This window comes from Mauremys reevesii, linkage group 2, assembly GCF_016161935.1.
Source record: "Mauremys reevesii isolate NIE-2019 linkage group 2, ASM1616193v1, whole genome shotgun sequence".
Taxonomy (NCBI): domain Eukaryota; kingdom Metazoa; phylum Chordata; order Testudines; family Geoemydidae; genus Mauremys; species Mauremys reevesii.
In genome coordinates this window covers 51,455,221-51,476,415 of record NC_052624.1, presented here as the reverse complement: position 1 = coordinate 51,476,415, position 21,195 = coordinate 51,455,221, and the positions used below count along the sequence as shown (strand labels likewise).

The 21,195-nt window shown below is 42.2% G+C and overlaps 1 protein-coding gene and 1 long non-coding RNA gene across 10 annotated transcripts in view; both read right to left on the bottom strand.

Moving 5' to 3' along the window:
- Positions 1–6,640, bottom strand: part of PHF14 (PHD finger protein 14) — a 288,520-nt gene extending 281,880 nt beyond the window's left edge. For all 9 annotated transcript variants that reach the window (XR_005593828.1, XR_005593827.1, XM_039523434.1 and 6 more), the window contains exons 1-2: positions 6,394–6,640; positions 5,765–5,875 (exon numbers count right to left, since the gene is read on the bottom strand). Coding sequence is in view for 7 of the 9 variants with exons in the window: in XM_039523434.1 (XP_039379368.1) it covers positions 5,765–5,875; positions 6,394–6,625 (343 nt within the window). In the remaining 2 variants the exon portion in view is untranslated. The remainder of the gene's footprint in view (positions 1–5,764; positions 5,876–6,393) is intronic.
- A 2,971-nt stretch (positions 6,641–9,611) lies between these two features.
- LOC120397499 lies at positions 9,612–15,904 on the bottom strand. Its single transcript, XR_005593831.1, has 3 exons — positions 15,801–15,904; positions 14,698–14,797; positions 9,612–9,662 (listed from the first exon to the last, which is right to left on the bottom strand). It is a non-coding gene; the product is annotated as an uncharacterized LOC120397499 (long non-coding RNA).
- Positions 15,905–21,195: the final 5,291 nt, after the last annotated feature.

Here is a 21,195-nt window from a genome sequence, read left to right as displayed (position 1 = left end):
GTCAGGAGCAGAGGATGGAAGAGGATAATGTAAGGGCCAGATCAGACGATAAACATTCACATAAAGAATAGGACACATCAGAAAAGGGCAGACAAACAAACAGTGACAAGTATTTATTTAAAGCGCTTGTACACAAATGCTAGAAGTCTAAATAATAAGATGGGTGAAGTAGAGTGCCTCGTGATAAAGGAGGATATTGATATGGTAGGCATCACAGAAACCTGGTGGACTGAGGACAATCAATGGAACACAATCATTCCGGTGTACAAAATATATCAGAAGGACAGAGCAGGTCATGTGCGGGGGGAATGGCACTATATGTGAAAGAAAATATAGAATCAAATGAAGTAAAAATCTTAAGTGAATCCACAGGTTCCACAGAATCTCTATGGATAGTAATTTCATGCTCTAATAAGAATATAACATTAGGGATCTATTATCGACCACCTGACCAGGATAGCAATAGTGATGATGAAATGCTAAGGGAAATTAGAGAGGCTATCAAAATTAAGAACTCAATAATAGTGGGGGATTTCAATTATCCCCATATTGACTGGGAACATGTCACCTTAGGACAAAATGCAGAGACAAAATTTCTTGATACTTTAAATGACTGCTTCTTGGAGCAGGTGGTAGGGGAACCCACAAGGGGAGAGGCAACTCTCTATTTAGTCCTGAATGGAGCGCTGTAGCTGGTCCAAGAGGTAACTATAACAGGACCTCTTGGAAATAGTGACCATAATATAACAACATTTAACATCTCTGTGTGGGAAGAACATCTCAACAGCCCAACACTGTGGCATTTAATTTAAAAAAGGAGAACTATGCAAAAATGAGGGGTTAAACAAACAAACATTAAAAGGTACAGTGACTAAAGTGAAATCCCTGCAAACTGCATGGACACTTTTTAAAGACACCATAATAGGAGGCCCAACTTAAATGTATACCCCAAATTAAGAAACACGGTAAAAGAATTTTAAAAAAGCCATCATGGCTTAACCACCATGTAAAAGAAGCAGTGAGAGATAAAAAGGCATCTTTTAAAAAGTGGAAGTCAAACCCTAGTGAGGTAAATAGAAAGGAGCATAAACACTGCCTAATTAAGTATAAAAACGTAATAAGTAAAGCCAAAGAGGAGTTTGAAGAACAGCTAGCCAAAAACTCCAAAGGTAATAACAAAATGTTTTTTAAGTACATCAGAAGCAGGAAGCCTGCTAAACAACCAGTGGGGCCCCTGGATGATCGAGATACAAAAGGAGCACTTAAAGACGATAAAGTCATTGCGGAGAAACTAAATGGATTCTTTGCTTCAGTCTTCACGGCTGAGGATGTTAGGGAGATTCCCAAACCTGAGCCGGCTTTTGTAGGTGACAAATCTGAGGAACTGTCACAGACTGAAGTGTCACTAGGAAGTTTTGGAATTAATTGATAAACTTAACATTAACAAGTCACCGGGACAAGATGGCATTCACCCAAGAGTTCTGAAAGAACTCAAATGTGAAGTTGCGGAACCTGTCCTTTAAATCGGCTTCTGTACCCAATGACTGGAAGATAGCTAATGTAATGCCAATATTTAAAAAGGGCTCTAGAGGTAATACCGGCAATAAAGACCGGTAAGTCTAACATCAGTACCGGGCAAATTAGTTGAAACAATAGTAAAGAATAAAATTGTCAGACACATAGAAGAACATAAATTGTTGGGCAAAAGTCAACATGATTTCTGTAAAGGGAAATCGTGTCTTACTAATCTATTAGAGTTCTTTGAAGGGGTCAACAAACATGTGGACAAGGGGGATCTGGTGGACATAGTATACTTAGATTTCCAGAAAGCCTTTGACAAGATCCCTCACCAAAGGCTCTTACATAAATTAAGCTGTCATGGGATAAAAGGGAAGGTCCTTTCATGGACTGAGAACTGGTTAAAAGACAGGGAACAAAAGGTAGGAATAAATGGTAAATTCTCAGAATGGAGAGGGGTAACTACTGGTGTTCCCCAAAGGTCAGTCCTAGGACCAATCCTATGCAACTTATTCATAAATGATCTGGAGAAAGGGGTAAAAAAGTGAGGTGGCAAAGTTTGAAGATGATACTAAACTACCCAAGATAGTTAAGACCAAAGCAGACTGTGAAGAACTTCAAAAAGATCTCACAAAACTAAGTGACTGGACAACAAAACGGCAAATGAAATTTAATGTGAATATAAAGTAATGCACATTGGAAAAAATAACTCCAACTATACATACAATATTATGAGGGATAATTTAGCTACAACGAATTGGGAAAAAGATCTTGGAGTCATCATGGATAGTTCTCTGAAGATGTCCACACAGTGTGCAGAGACAGTCAAAAAAGCAAGCAGGATGTTAGGAATCATTAAAAAGGGGACAGAGAATAAGACAGAGAATATATTATTGCCCTTATATAAATCGATGATACGCCCACATCTTGAATACTGCGAACAGATGTGGTTGCCTCATCTCAAAAAAGATATACTGACACTAGAAAAGGTTCAGAGAAGGGCATCTAAAATTATTAGGGGTTTGGAACAGGTCCCATATGAGGAGAGATTAAAGAGGATAGGACTTTTCAGCTTGGAAAAGAGGAGACTAAGGGCGGATGTGATAGAGGTATATAAAATCATGAGTGATGTGGAAAAAGTAGCTAAGGAAAAGTTATTTACTTATTCCCATAATACAAGAACTAGGGACAACCAAATGAAATTAATGGGCAGCAGGTTTAAAACAAATAAAAGCAAGTTCTTCTTCACACAGCCACGATCAACTTGTGGAACTCCTTGCCTGAGGAGGTTGTGAAGGCTAGGACTATAACAGCATTTAAAAGAGAACTGGATAAATTCATGGAGGTTAAGTCCATTAATGGCTATTAGCCGGGATGGGTAAGGAATGGTGTCCCTAGCCTCTGTTTGTCAGAGGGTGGAGATGGATGGCAGGAGACAGATCACTTGATCATTACCTGTTAGGTTCACTCTCTCTGGGGCACCTGGTATTGGCCACTGTCGGTAGACAGGATACTGGGCTAGATGGACCTTTGGTCTGACCCAGTACGGCCGTTCTTATTGTACTAAAAATCAACACAAAAGGGATAGAAGCCATTGAGGAACTGACAAGCTTTTCCTCTCAAAACATTCAGAACTATATTTCAAATACTTATTTTCTTTTCAAAATTTCAAAGAGTAAGCACTCCCAATTGAAGTTATATATACCAATTCTGAAATTTTAAAGCAAGGCTATTTGAATGATCTGAACACAAAAAAAGGCTAAGTATTTTAAGAGTAGAACAAGCAAGCTTCTTTTATTGTCAGAGATCACAAACAGCCTTGGCTTCTCTGTTGCATCTTGAGGGTATTCCCACTCGCACTCCTTAGACTGGAGTAGAGATTTAAACATTTGTAACTATTCAGGGCCCAGACTGAGTTTCCGTAACTGCACAACATCCATAGTTCAATGGACCTTTAATCCAAGTGGAGTCTTTAGGTTCCAATACAAAATAATAATTTAAGTAGGAATTTTTACTTCTGAATTTATTTTTTCACTGAATCTGAGAAAGTTATACAATATACTCCTATTTTTTATTATTTTCTCTCTCTATACCTCTTTCCCAGTCACCTCCCAGAGCATTCTGATCCTCACACTACCCTTGTGTGTCTCATATTCCCTTTCCCAAGAACCCCGCTTTTGCTACTGCATCAGTATAAATGCCACCTATGCTATTGCACCAGAATACAAGTGACTAGCCTGCCACTGGAAATTGACAATATAATTAGTTTCACTCAACTCCTTCTAGAGCAGTTCTATCTGCAAGATGAAAAGCCCTTAATTCCAAAGAAGCTTAAAGTGAAAATTAACAAAATGTAGATCAGTTTCATTCTGGTGCTACTGCAATTCTCTCCTACAAGAAGACAATCCCCAGGGGAATCTTTAAAATTGGGACTAAAGTTGAGGAAGGGAAGCCAGGGGGAAAATAGAGCATACCTGCAATACTGTATCAGTTTAAAGAGCTATGCTGGACAAGAACCCATTAGGAATTACTGAATTCATTAATACGGGACAGCTTACCAAGAGATGTGGTAGAAATTACAAGTCACTAGGCTTAATGCAAGAATTACTAGGTGAAGTTCTTTGGCCTGTGTTATGCAAGAGGTCGGACAGACTAAGTGGTCATAGGGCTCCCTTTAGGCCTTAAACCTCTTGTTTTATTTCTATATACAATTCTATGGCTTGCATATAGCTAGTCTATTTATCTACATGGTCCTGCCACTTTTAGCTTCTTCCTCCCACCTCCAGCCTCCATTTATTTATTACATCAGTTATTGTGTTGGGGCTTCTTTTAGGCTTCAAGAGAGATTCCATGCAGATACAAGGGTTTTCACGTATTTATTAGACTGCAGAAATAGGGCTTTAGACCAGGGGTTGGCAACCTTTCAGAAGTGGTGTGCCGAGTCTGCATTTATTCACTCTAATTTAAGGTTTCGCGTGCCAGTCATACATTTTAACGTTTTTAGAAAGTCTTTTCTATAAGTCTATAATATATAACTAAACTATTGTTGTATGTAAAGTAAATAAGGCTTTTAAAATGTTTAAGAAGCTTCAGTTAAAATTAAATTAAAACGCAGAGCCCCCCGGACCAGTGGCCAGGACCCAGGCAGTGTGAGTGCCACTGAAAATCAGCTCGCGTGCCGCCTTTGGCACCCGTGCCATAGGTTGCCTACCCCTGCTTTAGACTGTAAAACTTTTGAGGCAGGGACTATCTTGTGAGTTCATACAGCTCCCAGCACTGATCTGATTGAGTCCTCTGGTGCTACTGTAATATAAACAAATAAATCTAAATTGATTTTTTTTCCTCCCAAGTTTTATACTTTTTGGCAGGGACCAGGCTTGGAAAAAAAGCTATCCAGAAAAGATAAGCTCTTGCTTTTGAGAACAAAGAGGTGCTGTGAAGGAAATGACTGCCTAACATTAATATGTTAGTCCAACATTATAAATAATAGGTATTTCCATAACTTTGTTTGTTAGACAAAAGCCAGATCTACACATACAGTGCTGCAGTAGCGCAGCTGCACTGATGCAGCTGCACTGCTACAGTGCATCTGGTGAAGACGCTATGCCAACGGGAGACAGCTCTCCTGTCGGCATTAAAAAAAAAACCACACCTCTACAAACAGCAGAAACTATGTTGTCAGGAGAAGCAAAACTCTTCCGCCAACATAGCACTGTGCACATGAACTTGTCAGTGTAACTCATATCGCCCAGCAGGGTGGTTTGTTCATATCCCTGAGCAATATAAGTTATCCTGACATAGACTGTAGTGTAGACATGCTCCTAGTTTTTATTTAGGCTAACAACTAAAACACTTGTGCACAGAAAATACTTATTGTTCCTGCTGGTCCTTGTTTGATCTTCAAGGGGAATGTTTTGAAAGCAACTAATGCTTAATTTTCAGTTTGCAATCTATTTTTATTTTGAAAAAAATTCTTTTTAAAGTTGTACCAGGCATTAGGTATTTCACAGAGATAAGGATTACAAGTTAACCAATCAGATTACTGGGCTTCAGGTGCCAAAATTCCAACGGGTTTATATCCTATACAGAAATACAATGTACAATTTCAATGTGTAGTCTACTGATTTATCAATACCACTTCTTCTTCCATTCCAGATATGAGCTGAGAAACCAAAAGCCATAATTTCTCATAAAAATAATGGAAACAAAATCATTTTGAATTAGGGAGATGAAGGAAAATGTTTACCTGAGGCATCTCCAACCTTAAAATCACTGTCATCTGAGCTATCATAATCTAAAGCTTCCAGCAGTGAAGCTGCCAAAGGCTTCACTTGTCTCCTCTTCGAACTGCGATCCACTGTAGAAAGGAAAGAATTTAATTATTATATGATAATAATGAAAATCAACATTATATTAAGCATAAGACATTTAGATTATACAGGTACTGGTGGCAGGAACTGCCTATGTTGTACGGTTTAAAGCTCAGTCAGCACACAAACACCATACAGCATGAGATACAACAGCACCCACCTACAGCCAGGGATCTGAAATACTCCTGGGAGGGACAGAGGGAGGGGAAACATGAGACACAAAGGTTTGGGGGTAATACATCTTTTGTTGGGGCATCCCCGGCCCCTCGGGAATGATAGCTCGTTGGTACTAATACGCACTGGAGAAGGACAGCCCGGGAGGCGGGGGCAGGGAGAGGCTAAGGGGGGTGGCTAATGCCTCCCACCGGGAGGTGCGGGGGGCAGGCAAGGCCTCGCACTGTGGGGAGGGAAGGTGCGAGAGGCTGACGCCTCTTCGCCCGGGGGATGCCCGGGCAGGCGGGACGGAGCGGGGGCTCCCGGGGAGGCGGCGGGGACAGTCACTTACTAAAGCCGGCGGCGGGACAAGGAGGCGAAGGGCGGGCTCGGGCTCGGGCGGCGGCGGCAGACGCGCCGGTCTCCTTCCCACCCCTCAGGCTCCTCAGCGCAGGGCCCCGGCGCTGGCGGAGTCCGGGCCGGTAACCCAGACAATGGGCACAGCCGCAAGCCGCGCCCCGGATGCAGATCCCGGCCACAGCGTAGGGCAGGCTTTGCTCCTCCGGCTCGCCCCCACTGAGCATGCGCACAACGCCCGCACAGGCGCATTAGGGGACAGTGAAGCTGTTCAAGCTTCCATGACGCCCCTACCCTTCCGCAGCCCGGTGTCTCCGCTGGGAGCTGCTGTGCCTGCCGCTAACCCCGCGCGGGAGCGGGAGCGGGAGCGGGGTGAGGGGCTGGGTGTGTGTGCAGGGTCTGAGGGGGAATTGGGACTAACTATGCCCAGGCTTTCATCCTGACAGAGGGACTGAGGTGCAGTCCGTTCATTCATTCACACACTAACACTGGCAACGCCACGTGTTCAGAAATCACCAATCACCCTTTTACCCCCCTCCAGTGAGACTGGATTATGATTAGTGAATTTTTAATTATGCATTTTGGGCTCTTTTTTGTTTTCCTTTTGGCTGCTGAGCGCTCAAGGTGCACACAGGTCACGTTTTCGGGCTTATCTGAGAAACCATGAGGGCTAGAAACTTACTTTGTTTAAAAGTAAGAGATTGTTGCCACAGCCTCCCCAGGGAAGACCCCTGCCCCCCGCACTGCTTTGTTGTAAGCTTACGTATTTTAAAGGGAAGAAGCTGAGAGTCTCATCTAATCACAAGAAACCAGGAACTGGGGATTTAAAGAAAACAAATATTGTGAGATTCATGGTGAAATCCCAAGGGCTGGTAATGCTGCTCACGCCTGATCCTGGGTTGGGGAAAGGGGTGCCTCTTCACGAGCTGATCACCCATCCACATCCTTGCTTAATACAGTGTTGCCAACCCCATCTTTCAGACATCGTATATCTGACCTCTAAAACCATGAGATTGGTTTAAAAACCATGAGATTTTTTAAAAATACATTTTGGGATTTTTTTTCCTTAAGGATTTTCAAGTCTTATTTAAGTATTACGTCTTCACGTGTTTCTTCATAACTATCAGGAATGGAAAGTTTGGGGGTGGGTGGTGGTTGTTTTTCAATAAAATCTGAGAATCTCATGTAATCACATGACTCCAGGATCTGGGACTTTAGGAAAAACCACCAGATATTGTGAGATTTGTAATAAAAATAGCAAAGTTGACAACACTACTAACAGAACTGTGAATGTTCTCAATTTTGAGTTCAGTTTTGAATCCTACTAAGCTTTTAACCTCAATGCCATATTTCAATGAGTTCCACTAACTAGTTGTGCTTTGTGTAAATCAGGGGTTCCCAAACTTAGTTCCCTGGCGGGCCATGACACACTTTGTTTACCTGAACGTCTGCAGGTCTGGCTGCTCGCAGCTCCCAGTGGCCGCGGTTCATCCTTCTCAGCCAATGGGAGCTGCGGAAAGCATCTCAAAGCGTCTCATGCCAGCCAGGGGCTTACCCTGAACATGCCACGAATCAGGTTTGGGAACACCTGGTGTAAATATATCTATATTCTAAATTTTTCCCCTTATTCTTAAATACATAAAGACCATTTTCTACTCTTACTCCTTGTGTAAGCCTCACACTGATAACATTAGTGGGAGTTCACTTTGAACTGAATTAGTATATAGCCTTAAGTTTATATCTCAGCCCACTAATCATAACGAAAATTTTAATTTGGTCCCCCATCAACGGAGTTTGACACTGCAACATTAAAAGATCTTTGTTCAGTGACATATGTAAATTTTGGCAGTTTCACTGTAGTACCCAGTGAATCAGTTTTGAATCGCAAAAGTCACTAATTGATATATTTATTTTATTTCTTTAGAGACTTATAAGAACCAGAAAGAGCACCTATAATCTCATACTCTAGAAACTGCCAACACTACTAAAAAATAAAGATAGTGTGACAGATTTATGTTACCAATCTTCCCGGGCGTCAGGTGATCAGGCTGAGGCCACAGGATCTTTAGGGGAGGAGATGGAGGAGCACACCAACTGACTAAATTTTAAAGTTTTATTAATAAAATAATAAAATAACAGCGGCGAGCGCTGGAAATGCTCCCACGTCACTCAGAGGAAGAAAGAAAGTGTTAGTGTCCCTGCCCTAACTCACTTTCATACTCACACATGCATGATTTGAGGCTGGCCAAGCCGGGGTGTAACATAAGAAGAAGAGGGGGACTGGTGGACGGGAGTTCTTGTCCCGTGAATGGGTCGTCCAGGGTCCGCTGTGATCTCTGACTTGCTTTGGCTCTTGGGAGGGTTTTTAAGTCCTGGGTTCTTTTCGGGGTGTTTTTGTTCAGGGCCCTCTGTTCCTGGTACTCTTTGTACCAGTCCAAACCAGCTCGCTGTGGCCTCCTTGGCTTTCCCAAAACACACCGGTTTCAGAGACTTTGTTTTCCCCCACATAGGTCTTTGCCATCTCATTCGCTCTCACTGTTCTCACTGCAATCTCTGCAGCCCTGCTCAACTTAGTTCTCCTCTTCTCATGGCTGGGCAGCTGCATATTTCTCATCGAGCCCATGACCTTGGACCAGGGCCAGCATCTTATCTTCAGAGGGAGCTAGCTGAAGTGTCGAGTTAGCCCATTCTCTGCTCTCTTCCTCCCTCCCCCTTTTGGCCTCTCGCAACCTGCAAAGGAATCTTTCACTCCACACTCACACCTTTGACCCTTCCCAAAATGCCTTGTGATGCTTGCAGCAGCGTTAGCAACATACAATGCTGATCTTCCTCCACAGGGGACCCCATGAGGGAAGGAGCCATTGGGTTGTGACATTCCCCCCCTTGACCTGGAATCAACATTTTGTTGTGAGGGGTCACCACTTAGGTTTCCATCCTCCCTCTGACATGGTGGCTAGGGTGACTATTGGTCTCCTACATAAACAGCAATATAGCCCAAACAAAATTGTTATGGCAGCATCAATTACATATACTAGCCAGAAGTGGCTCCTGGCTTTATTAGTAACATAGCATAACACATCCCCCTGTTGGCATAGTTACCCCATCTAGATGGCTGTAGCAAAGGCAGCTTTCTTCAGATTAAATGTGTGCTGTAACACTCTAAAGGAGGAGGCATCTGTATTGTTTCACCCTGACAAATTTTGCAGGCTTGAAGCAGCAAGAGCAGTCCCACCACTCCCTGGGCTCTCGCTATTACTGCCTATCCTGTTAACAAAGCAAAAGGGAAAGAAAGAGAATAACATGAATGCACCTATTGGGGAAACGAAGGCACAGACCAAAAACTCCCTACATTATTCATTGTCTCATTACAACCCTTCCTGGCTTCCATCATGGATGTCATTTGCCAGGAGGTCACAACAATGATATTGCATCCAGGGATCAATAATTGCCATTGCCTGCCAAAGGGCTTTCCATTCCACTCCAGGCCATCACATGAGGAACAGGGTCTGTCCCTCGGGGGTCCATAGGAAATCCGGGGCCACCCGCCAGGTATTTTGCTGTGGCCCTACTGTGTCTTTCCGGACTATGCATTGCATCCACGGCTCCTCCCCTCCAGCCTTACGTCACATTGTGGCTTGGGCCCCTTCCACAGTTCGAACCAGGGAAAGCCTTTGGAGGTATTTTCCGTCCTCATAATTATAATTATCCAATTCATCCCACATACAGGATCCTAGTAAAACATTTTTACTACAGGGCTTTGGAGCAATAGGCAAGGACAAGCACACCCACTTTTGAGGAGTCCACTCAGTATAACCTCTGGTGTCCAATAGCTCCCCTCCCTCCCCAGCCCACTGGCTTGAGGTCTGGTTTAGCCAGAAGGATTCCATGTGCCATATGAGGAGTGGGCTAACTTTCCATATCTTTGCTTCAAAACCAGTTCCTCCTAATATGGTGTCTACTACTTGAGGATGTTTCCCTGCAGTATTTTATTTTAATTCACAACAGTGCTAGCAACAAGATAAACAACACAAGACAAAATATAGAACACAAAACACAATTTCTATTGTGACAGTAGATTCATGGTATTTTGTCTGGGTTGCTCTTCAGCTGGCATCAGCTTTTCCTGATTTTCTGAGAGACAAAAAATAATATGTTTCTACCCCTTTGGGGTGGCAGATTATTGCTTAAAATATTCCTTTATTTTACAAATACCCTTGCTGATTGCAGGCAAAACAGAGGAATTACCCCCATATTTTCCTTTGTTTGTTCTGTAGGCAGGTCAGGTTTCAATGGCTTCTACCTTTATCAGTTAGGTAATTTGCGTTAACACAGACATTTTCTTGCTTACTTTTGGGTCCAAAGCTATCAGCAACTCAGAAACTGTCTTAAAAGGGACACAATCAACTTTCACCAGAGTTCTGATTACTTTTAACTTTTAACTCCTGCTTCCAAAACACACAGTGATTTGAAAAGGAAAACACAACCAATTGTGGCTCCCTTTTGAGTCCTCAGAGGATTTTAATTAAGTAGCATCATAGGTTTGAATTTCTTTTACCCCTTCTACAATATACACTGCACATGTCCTGGGGAAAATGCACATTCCTTCTACACTGCTCTGTTTTTACATAGCTGTATATGGATTACATTCCTTTTATACATTTGGGGCAATTAAGTTCCAGTAGAACCCCCTTGTGTTCTTTTAGCGAATTTGTCTACTAAATTGTCCCTAGTCAAATGATTTCAATTAGATAGTCTCCTTGCCTAGATTATTTTAGACATTCCTTTGAAAAGGGCCCATTTTTCCTTCAGAATGGGTGCAAAGAAACCAAGAATTATTTTCTCTGTAACATTTTCACACCCTTCAACTGCTCAGTTTCCTCCCGCATCTACAGAGTTAACTTCTCACTCTTTCCTTAAAAAGAACAGAAGTACTTGTGGCACCTTAGAGACTAATAAATTTATTTGAGCATAAGCTTTTGTGGGCTACAGCCCACTTCATCGGATGCATAGAATGGAACATATAGTGAGGATATATATATACATACATACAGAGAACATGAAAAAGTGAGAGTTGCCCAACCAACTCTAAGAGGCTCTTTCTTTAAATCACTTGCTTATCTCCCAAAATGACACCTTCATCAACTCAGATTTCACCATTTCAAGTATAGTTCCAGGAATCTAAAATCTCCATGTCTGTACTTACCGCTTCCTTTAGTCCTGCCACTATGCCCTCAGGGCTTCCAACCTGTTTTCCAATTTCTTTATCTGTTGCCTGCCTGCTTGTCGGGGCCCGATCCTGTTTTTCTTGTTGAACTGTCCATTTCCATGGGCACAGGCTTTGTTCCACTACCAATTTAGCAAGTAGGATGGGCTCCTCAAATAGCCCCCCACCCCTCCTGGTCCATTTCCTCTTTCTTATCACCCCATAGGGTGCTCTTCTTCATAGCTGGGGGTGCCGTACATACGACCTTCTCCCCCTTCACCCACCATAATGGCTGCCACCTGGACAGAATGCACAGCCAACTGGCGTTTCAACTATTCAATTTCCTTTTTGTGGTGACCACACTGCCGCTGCAGCGTATGCTGGGCACAAATGGTCAAATCTTTGACAAGTCCCTGAAGGACCAGTATTTGCTTAGTCAGTGCTTCCAGGTGGGTGCGTTCCGCCTTTTCTGCCTGGAAGTTCTGTCTCAGGGCTTGCAATTTGTCCTGGGCATAGGCTTGGGTTGCTGCCTGGTTAGTGAAATGCCCTTTCAGTTGCTCAGTTTCCTAAAGCTGTCGGGTACTCTTCCCTTCTCCCCAACTCCTCTTTCTGTCCCGACAACATTTGATACCACATGGCTGCTGCAGTCCAAATTCAGCCCATAGCTGCCCCTAGGTTTTTACCCTTCAGCTTTTCATACTCAACATACAGGTCTAACAAATCCTGCCAAATCTGCACTCTTTTCTGAAGCTCCTTTACGGAACCCCAGGGATTGTATCCCACTTTGGTGAGAGCCCTCTCCAACCAGGAGAGGTCCTCACCCCCAATTTGAAAGAGGCAACAGGATCCTCTCCCTCTCTGTCACCCCTTCCATGGCTTGGGCATCAGGTCCACCTGCTTCCCGTGATGCCAGCTGACCGGGCAGCTGGACTGCCATGTCCGCACTCCCTAATGCCCGTACATCTGGCCTGGAACCCATTGTTGATGCCATCGCCCATGACTGTGGAACTCCCGAGTCCGAAGCTGTACCCTTTTGTTTCCTCAACATGTTGTTACAATTTGTTAGTACAGCTCTTAAGGTCTTTAATCACTTGAGATTTCACATTGCCCACGCCGGCACCGGGGTTTACAATGTCCCCCAGGCCAAAGGGAGAGATGCTAAGCCTTCCTCCAGGTTACTTGGTCTAATTGCCGGAAAGTTAAAGAAGTATGGGCTGGATGAATGGACTATAAGGTGGATAGAAAGCTGGCTAGATCGTCGGGCTCAATGGGTATTGATCAACAGCTCCATATCTAGTTGGCAGCCGGTTTCAAGCGAAGTGCTCCAAGGGTCGGTCCTGGGGCCGGTTTTGTTCAATATCTTCATTAATGATTTGGAGGATGGCATGTACTGCACTCTCCGCAAGTTTGCAGATGACACTAAACTTGGAGGAGTGGTAGATATGCTGGAGGGTAGGGATAGGATACAGAGGGACCTAGACAAATTAGAGGACTGGGCCAAAAGAAACCTGATGAGGTTCAACAAGGACAAGTGCAGAGTCCTGCACTTAGGACAGAAGAATCCCATTCACTGTTACAGACTAGGGACCGAATGGCTAGGAAGCAGTTCTGCAGAAAAGGACCTAGGGGTTACAGTGGACGAGAAGCTGCATATGAGTCAACAGTGTGCCCTTGTTGCCAAGAAGGCTAACGGCATTTTGGGCTGTATAAGTAGGGGCATTGCCAGCAGATCGAGGGACGTGATCATTCTCCTCTATTTGACGTTGGTGAGGCCTCATCTGGAGTACTGTGTCCCGTTTTGGGCCCCACACTACAAGAAGGATGTGGAAAAATTGGAAAGAGTCCAGCGGAGGGCAACAAATATGATTAGGGGGCTGGAGCACATGACTTATGAGGAGAGGCTGAGGGAACTGGGATTGTTTAGTCTGCAGAAGAGAAGAATGAGGGGGGATTTGATAGCTGCTTTCAACTACCTGAAAGGGGGTTCTAAAGAGGATGGATCTAGACTGTTCTCAGTGGTAGCAGATGACAGAACAAGGAGTAATGGTCTCAAGTTGCAGTGGAGGAGGTTTAGGTTGGATATTAGGAAAAACTTTTTCACTCAGAGAGTGGTGAAGCACTGGAATGGGTTACCTAGGGAGGTGGTGGAATCTCTTTCCTTAGAGGTTTTTAAGGTCAGGCTTGACAAAGCCCTGGCTGTGATGATTTAGTTGAGAATTGGTCCTGCTTTGAGCAGGAGGTTGGACTAGATGACCTCCTGAGGTCCCTTCCAACCCTGATATTCTATGATTCTATGATTCTATGAATACCACTGAGGATCCGTACACCAAAATCCTTCCCGGGCAGAGCGAGACACCCTAAGTTCGCCTCTTCAACTGAGGCCTGCTATGACTGAGGGTGTATGCACCGAGGATTGTGTGCTTGGAGCAAGAATCTCTAAGTCCTCCTCCTATTACCCTGGACTTCTACAACCGGGAGTGTATCCACCTGCACCCTTCCCCTGCCCACTGGGGTGGAGAGAGGAATGCTAAACCTGTCTCCAGTTCTCAGGCATACTACGGCTGAGGGTGGGCACCACCTTTATCATAAAATCCTCAACAAGAAATACCAACAGTGCCAAACAGAGCAAACATGAAATACCAAGGGCAGAACAGTTGGTGCACTCCGCAGGGCTCCCCCCCCCTCCGCAATTCTCCACCAAAACTGTAACAGATTTATGTTACCAATCTGCCCAGGGCATCAGGTGATCAGGGGAAGAAAGAAAGTGTTACACACACGCATCAGGGATCAAGCCAGATGGCCAGAGCGTGCAGAGCCTCCGTCCCTGCTGGGCTGGGCACTCTGCTTACTGAGCTGGGCTCTGCAGAGTCCAATGGCCCCTAGTGGCAACCAGCAGTTCTGCAGCCCCAATTCTTGGGGGGAAACATGGAATTCTGCACAAATTCTGCATTGTGCAGTGGTGCAGAATTCCCCTAGGAGTAAAAGTTATAAACAGCTAAAAATAATAGTTTAGAATGAAAATGTTATTGTAGCCACCACTAGCACAACTACATAAAAATACCTAGGGTTATTCAGCATATCAGGTCATTCAATTACCTGAGCATTCCAATTACTCTTTTTAGGTCTGTACTTTAAGTGCACAATCTGTTGAAAGTGCAAGTAGTCTGATCTTCATATAACTAGTGTTCTTCTACTGCTAAACAAAGAGGGAAATAATGTTTCTGTGAGTGCACTATTTCTTTAAGAAACATTGGTATCTTTGCTGTGGTTCAGTAAAGCCCATTAGTAAAGGGAGTTACACAATAGCAATTCAGCAGAGCATACAGTGGTACTTATATAAGTTATCATCAAACAAAATATTATTTTTAGTTTAATGAGAGCATTAAATGTGGCTTCAGTTTAGAAAGGTCAAAACAAAGAAAAACACTAAAATTGTATTTCCATTCATCTAATAAAATGAAGAATAGAAAATAAACAGGTTTTAACCTTCTACCATTTCTGAATAGAAAAATAATACAGTAATATGAAATTCTAGATCTAAAGGATTTTTTTCCTGTCAGTGAGCAGACAGTTGAAGTCACAACCTTTCTGTCTGAATGCAAACACCAAACTCTTTTATTACCCATCAAAACTCCACCATCTGCAGTAGAGACACTGACCTCTTTCAAACATCTTCCCCCAGAGGGAACTGTTCCATCTTCCACTCTCTAACTGTACCATTACAACAAGCACCTTTCTGAGTGATCTCTACTCTTTTTCCTAGTATCTTTACTTGGTAAGATACAGAGAGATAAAGATTAAATCAGATGTCTTTGCTGTTTTAAATTACAAAGAGCTGGGCATCTAGAACCAATGGTCCCTAACAATAGTAATCTGAAATAAAGTGAAGACTGCTACAAAGTCTAGTGCAGTACAGTGTTGATGTGGATGTTCCCATCATAAATTCAGACAATTCCTGTTCTCACTGGTAACATGTGACCTGTTCTAAATGACAGATTATTAACCTTTGCTTGATTATGTGGCAAATATACTTTAAAAGAGTCCTGAAATAATTTTTAAAAACCTAACTGAATATGTAACTTTTAGAAAAGCTACATTAACATAATGTTATTAAGGTTGCAAAGTCAAACATTCAACAGTTAAGAAAAGCCAGAATTAAGGTTGCCAATGCAAACTTAACTTAACTTTAATGTACTTACCTGTAAATACGTGAGTAGTCCCATTGCCTTAAGTAAAGTACACGTGTTTTCAGGATCAGGACGTAATTCCGTCTCATGTTCAGATTAATTATAATACAAGCTCCTTAAAGATGCAGAAAAATGTCCAAGGTTGCCGTAACAATCAAACACACCAAGGTCAAAGTTAGGTACAATCCTTCCTCTCACTCCCTGATGTGGGCAGCAGGTCTCATGACAAGGGACATGACATCCCATTTCAGGCAGCAAGCTGCAACTATTCATTCTTTCACTCCCTAATGAAACGGGGAAGGGTCTCCCAGTCCATGACAATCTTCCCTTCTCTAACAAAATAGCTGGGGATGGTAGCCAAGTCATACACAAATGACACCATAAAACTGCCTCAATTATTCCTTTCACTTACAATAATTTATGATGAGACTTCACAGGTTGAGGAGCCACTGACTCAGGATCATAGTCTCCTCTCTGGGTCCTGTCCCAACAGCAGGTGTCTACCTGGTAGCAATTAGCTATAAGCTGTATCACTTGCTGGCCATTTAGTCACTGCATCAGGGCCTCCTCTCATTGTAAAACCACATCCCAGGGATCCTACTTTAATCCTCCCCTGAGAACAGCTGAGGGAAAGAAATGAAGCTGGTTAATCATGAGGTCTGAAGTCTCTAGCTTCCCTTTGTAATAATTATATCTCTAAAAAAATTGTAAACCATCAAAACAAATGTATTACCTTCCCTTACCTGCAAAGGTTCAGGATTCTTTATTTCCCATGGTAGTTAATGACATCACACAATTCTGTAAGTGAATAGGATACATGCTGAGTTTGTCTTCCAGTCAGGTCCTACTTCAGGCATAGGATGCAATCATACCCCAATTCATCTGGTTGTCGCCCTTTTGCTCCCAGTGTCTGTAATAATTTGTTCACATGTAACGTTTTAATTTAAGTCACAATCCCACAGCCCTTTACTCACACAGATAGTCTAAACTGAGTAAGTCTTATTAACAAAAGCAATAGCCATCATCATCAGGGCCCTTAGATTGTAAATTCATCAGGTCAGGCAGGTTCTCTTTGTTGGTAAAGCACATCTGCCTTGGCATACTGTATAAACAAATAAGAATAGTGAACAATAACAGTAAATGAATGATTAAAGAAAAGAGCTCTCTGAGTACAAAAGCTCTTTACCTAATAGCCAACTAGATATAGAAACTATGTACCCAGTCCAAAAACTGTCACTGACTTCAGTTGGCTTTGGAACTTTATGGCCCTTTATGAAGTTATTTCTGAGTGGTATATATTTCTCAGTAAAACAACAGACACAGTCCTTAGTTCAACAAATTATTCAGATGGATTTTTTGTTGTTGTTCTGAAGAAATCTGGGATGTAAAGGACATCTGCTGCAACAAATATAAAAAGCATAGACCTGCTGCTGCTAATGGAAAATAGTCTAAGCACTTGCATATTTTTTTCCAAGAAAGTTAATTAATTAGACAAGAATAATTACTTAAATGCCAGTGTCAATGACCCTTCTCACATAAAGCTTTTCCCACAGAATCCTGCTGATGTGGCCAGAAAAGAGGAAAATACAGCCCTCAGCTACAAAGAATGAAATCTTTGTGAATCTGCTTTTAAAATAAAATGTATAACAGTGGATTTTCTCTCTCCTTTTTAAAAAAAAATTATCTAGTTATGTGATTGTGTACAAAAGAAATTGAACTGATTTGGATTTTATGAGACTCGATTAATTAAAAATCTTCAGTTAAAAAGTAATAAAATAAATGTTAAAATGCATTCCTTACATTTTAAATATTCCCTATCTTATTAAACAAAATAGTGACATTCAGTACACCATTTGTTTTCCTTTCTGATATTCATTATCTCACTAGTCAGCTCAATGGGCAGCAAGAGCAGTACAAAAGATTTCTTCAGTGTCCTTGCTGATTTCATAGAAACTAATCTAATTTTTTAAGTTGTTTTTGCCAAAATATCCAGCTTTTTGTTGAAATATTTTCATTAAGAACTTTGAGCTATAAGATTCTGATTATCACCAGAATCCAGACAGTCCTAATCAGGGAAAGGTTTTCATTTCATCAAGATACTTGTATAATTTTTCTTATTTTTGTTCTTAAGAAGGAAAAGAGACATTAAGATATATATCTTGGTCCAAGTGTACCACTATCAGTTTCTGCATCTGCATATGACAGACACACTGGCAAGTTGCCCAGAAAGAGCAGCAACAGCCAGTAGATCTGAGTGCATTCTATTGCTAATGTGGAAACTGACTACAATAAAGCCTCAGCATATACTCTGTTCTGTCATAGGCCTTTCTTATGTCATCAGCAATTGCAAGGAAAACAGAGTTCTGAAAACAGGATTGAAACTGAGTTTCAATTATTGTGTTTGTAAAATCGAAATGTTGTTTGGGGCAGAGGTTGTGTCTTCATCTGTGGTAACAGCCCCTAGGATCGCATAGCCTCATGAGACTGTGGGGGCTCTGTGTGCTATTGTAATTATAATAATTTCTTATTTTAAGGTTCAGATTCTCAGCCTTGCTCCAGCTGCTTTGCACCATTCTGGTAGCATAGCTTTTCATGAAACCTGTGTTGTGTAGCAGTGGCTGCCAAACTTCCAAAAGAGAAAGACGACTTTTCTATACTGCTGTACCATTAGAAAAATAATTCCACTTGATGTGGGAAAGAGAATGGCAACTGATTGTAGAAGCTCACTATTCTGCATTGTTACTGGTCAGTTGGGTACCAGCTTGGGGCTGAGAAGTCCACAGTGGGTGTTGGAGGTTTGCCTGGCAATGCATTGAGTGATGTAGAAGTGTATGATCAAGGTGACCAGTATGCCAGAGATCCTTGAGGGATTTGAACAATTGGAGTTCTTGAAACATAGTGAGATATAGATGGAACTCATGTGCCCATCCTGTGCTTACCACATCAAGCCAATGAATATATTAACAGAAAATATATACCCTACTGTGCTGATCAGTTTCGTTGTGTTTCATAGGTTAGCTAGGCAAAGTACATTTTAATAGTTATAGAAGGAGCTGGTAGCTGTATTTAGGGTACCTGATACTTTGAATTATAACATATTTTGACCTTTTTTGAGAAGCTCAAACACCTCTGTTATTAGCTGCAGGTCTTTGAAATTTGGCAGTAAGAAAACCCTCAGACTAGAGCTATGCCTTATCTTTGACCTATGAAATTCCATTCAGGTTTAACTGTTGCAAATTGTTGAAAATCACCATTTCTCTGCTGTAGCTTGCATTCCTCAGGAAAATAACAACCTACAAACTGAACATGAACATTCTAAATGCAACTGGCCTCATGTTGTGGCCTAAGTAGTAACACTATACACTGCCCTAGAAATACCAGAGAGCTGTCCAAGCTCCTACAGAATGGGGAGGAGAGAACCAGACTGGGCTTTGCTCCCACCAGACCGCACTCACACCAGGCACATGTCGGAGTGCTGGAACAATTTGTATAGTGGGGGTGCTAAAAGCCATTGAACCAAACTGTAAACCCTGTATGTGATTGAAACCTCTTCAAACCAGGGGTGTGGTAGCACCCCTAGTTCCAGCATCCATGGGCACATAGCACAGCATTCCCTCTCTGAGAGAAAAATTCAATTTTGCTGAAAATTTTCAATTTTCCATCAGAAAAAACAAAATGAAATATTTTGGTTTGGGTCAGTTTAACATGGATCAAAATATTATGGTTTGTTGAACTGACCTGAAACATTTCATTTTGAGTCATTTCAGCACTAAACTACATTAACCTCTGGTGCTGCATTGTATCATGGGAGTTGTAGTTCAGGTGTCTCATGCCCCCTATTCTCTCCTATGAGCTGGGTTCCCTTGCTGGAGTACATCTTCCATGATGCAAAGAGGTCTCTCCTCTGACCAAGCATTCTGGAATTGCATCCTGGGAGTTATACGACTGCAGGTGCATCAAGGAAGATGTAATCTGTCCTGGGACTGTCTCATAGGGGAGAGTGGGGACATAACAGATGAACCAGGGGTCACCCAATGAAATTAATAGGAAGCAGGTTTTAAACAAACAAAGTAAAGTATTTCTTCACACAATGCACAGTAAACCTGTGGAAGTCATTGCCAGGGGATGTTGTGAAGGCCAAAAGTATAATTCGGTCAAAAGGGATTAAACAAGTTCATGGAGGTTAGGTCCATCAGTGGCTATTAGCCAAGATTGTCAGGGACACAACCCCATGTTCCAGGTGTTCCTATTCCTCTGCCTGCCAGAAGCTGGGAGTAGATGACCGGGGATGGATCACTAGATAAATTGCCGTGTTCTGTTCACTCCCTCTGAAGCATGTTGTACCAGCCACTCTAGGGAGACAGGACACTAGGCTAGATAGAGCATTGGTCTGACCCAGTATGGCCATTTTTATGTTCTTATGACAGCATGAACCCAAAACTACAATTCTCATGAAGAGATGCAGCATCACAGGGAAATGTAGTTTAATGCTAAACTGACTCAAAATGAAACATTGTGAGTCAGCTCAGCAAACCAAAACAAAATATTTTGTCAGAAACCATTTCACTTAACATTTCAATTTAAACATTTTAATTTAGCTGAAACAGCACTTTTTTGGGAGGGGGTGTGTGTGTGTGTGTGTCAGAAGATGTTGAACAGCCAAAATAGTGTTTCCAAACTCACAGTGTTTGTCAGTGCTGCCACATGCTCAGTGCTGCTCTAGGTAATGAAGCTGTACCTCAATGTACTCTCACTGAGATTTACTTTTATTTTATGAGTGGGGATTCAGGCCCCTAGAGTGACTATAGAAAGTGGAGTCTAAGGATCCGCATCCCAGTATTCTCTACCACCTCCGAGACAACACTTTCAGCTGTCTTGAAAATCCCAGGCTCTCATGAAATAATATGCTATCAAGCAGGTTTAAGAGAGCCATCACCGTAAATATTTTTCTCTAGATCCAACGGGGAGGGGAAGAGAGAACAAAAACAAGTATGAAGGAGGCAGTAGCGCATGTGTGACAGAAGCACTGCAGAGGACAATTCTTGATTGAACTTTTGAAAAATCTTTGTAGTTCACTTTTAAGAGGACCTCACTGGATTTCATTACATGATTTTTCATTTTGTTATAGTATTTGATGGGGTGGGGTGAGAAATGTATTACTTTAACAGATTTATTCTTTCACGTGTATTGGATTTGAAGTGTACTGTAGTTCAGCATGTCAAAACTATATGCTTGATGAAAATAAGCTTGCCAGTCTTTAAACTTTTGAGGCAATGTAAGGTATTCTCAGTGTTTGTTTTGCATTCCATGGAGAAAAAACAAGAGAAGTAGGTGCTTGAGCAGTTTGGGAAAGTAACTGATGTTTATTAGACAGATCTTTCAGACAAGTGGTAGTGTTTTGATCATG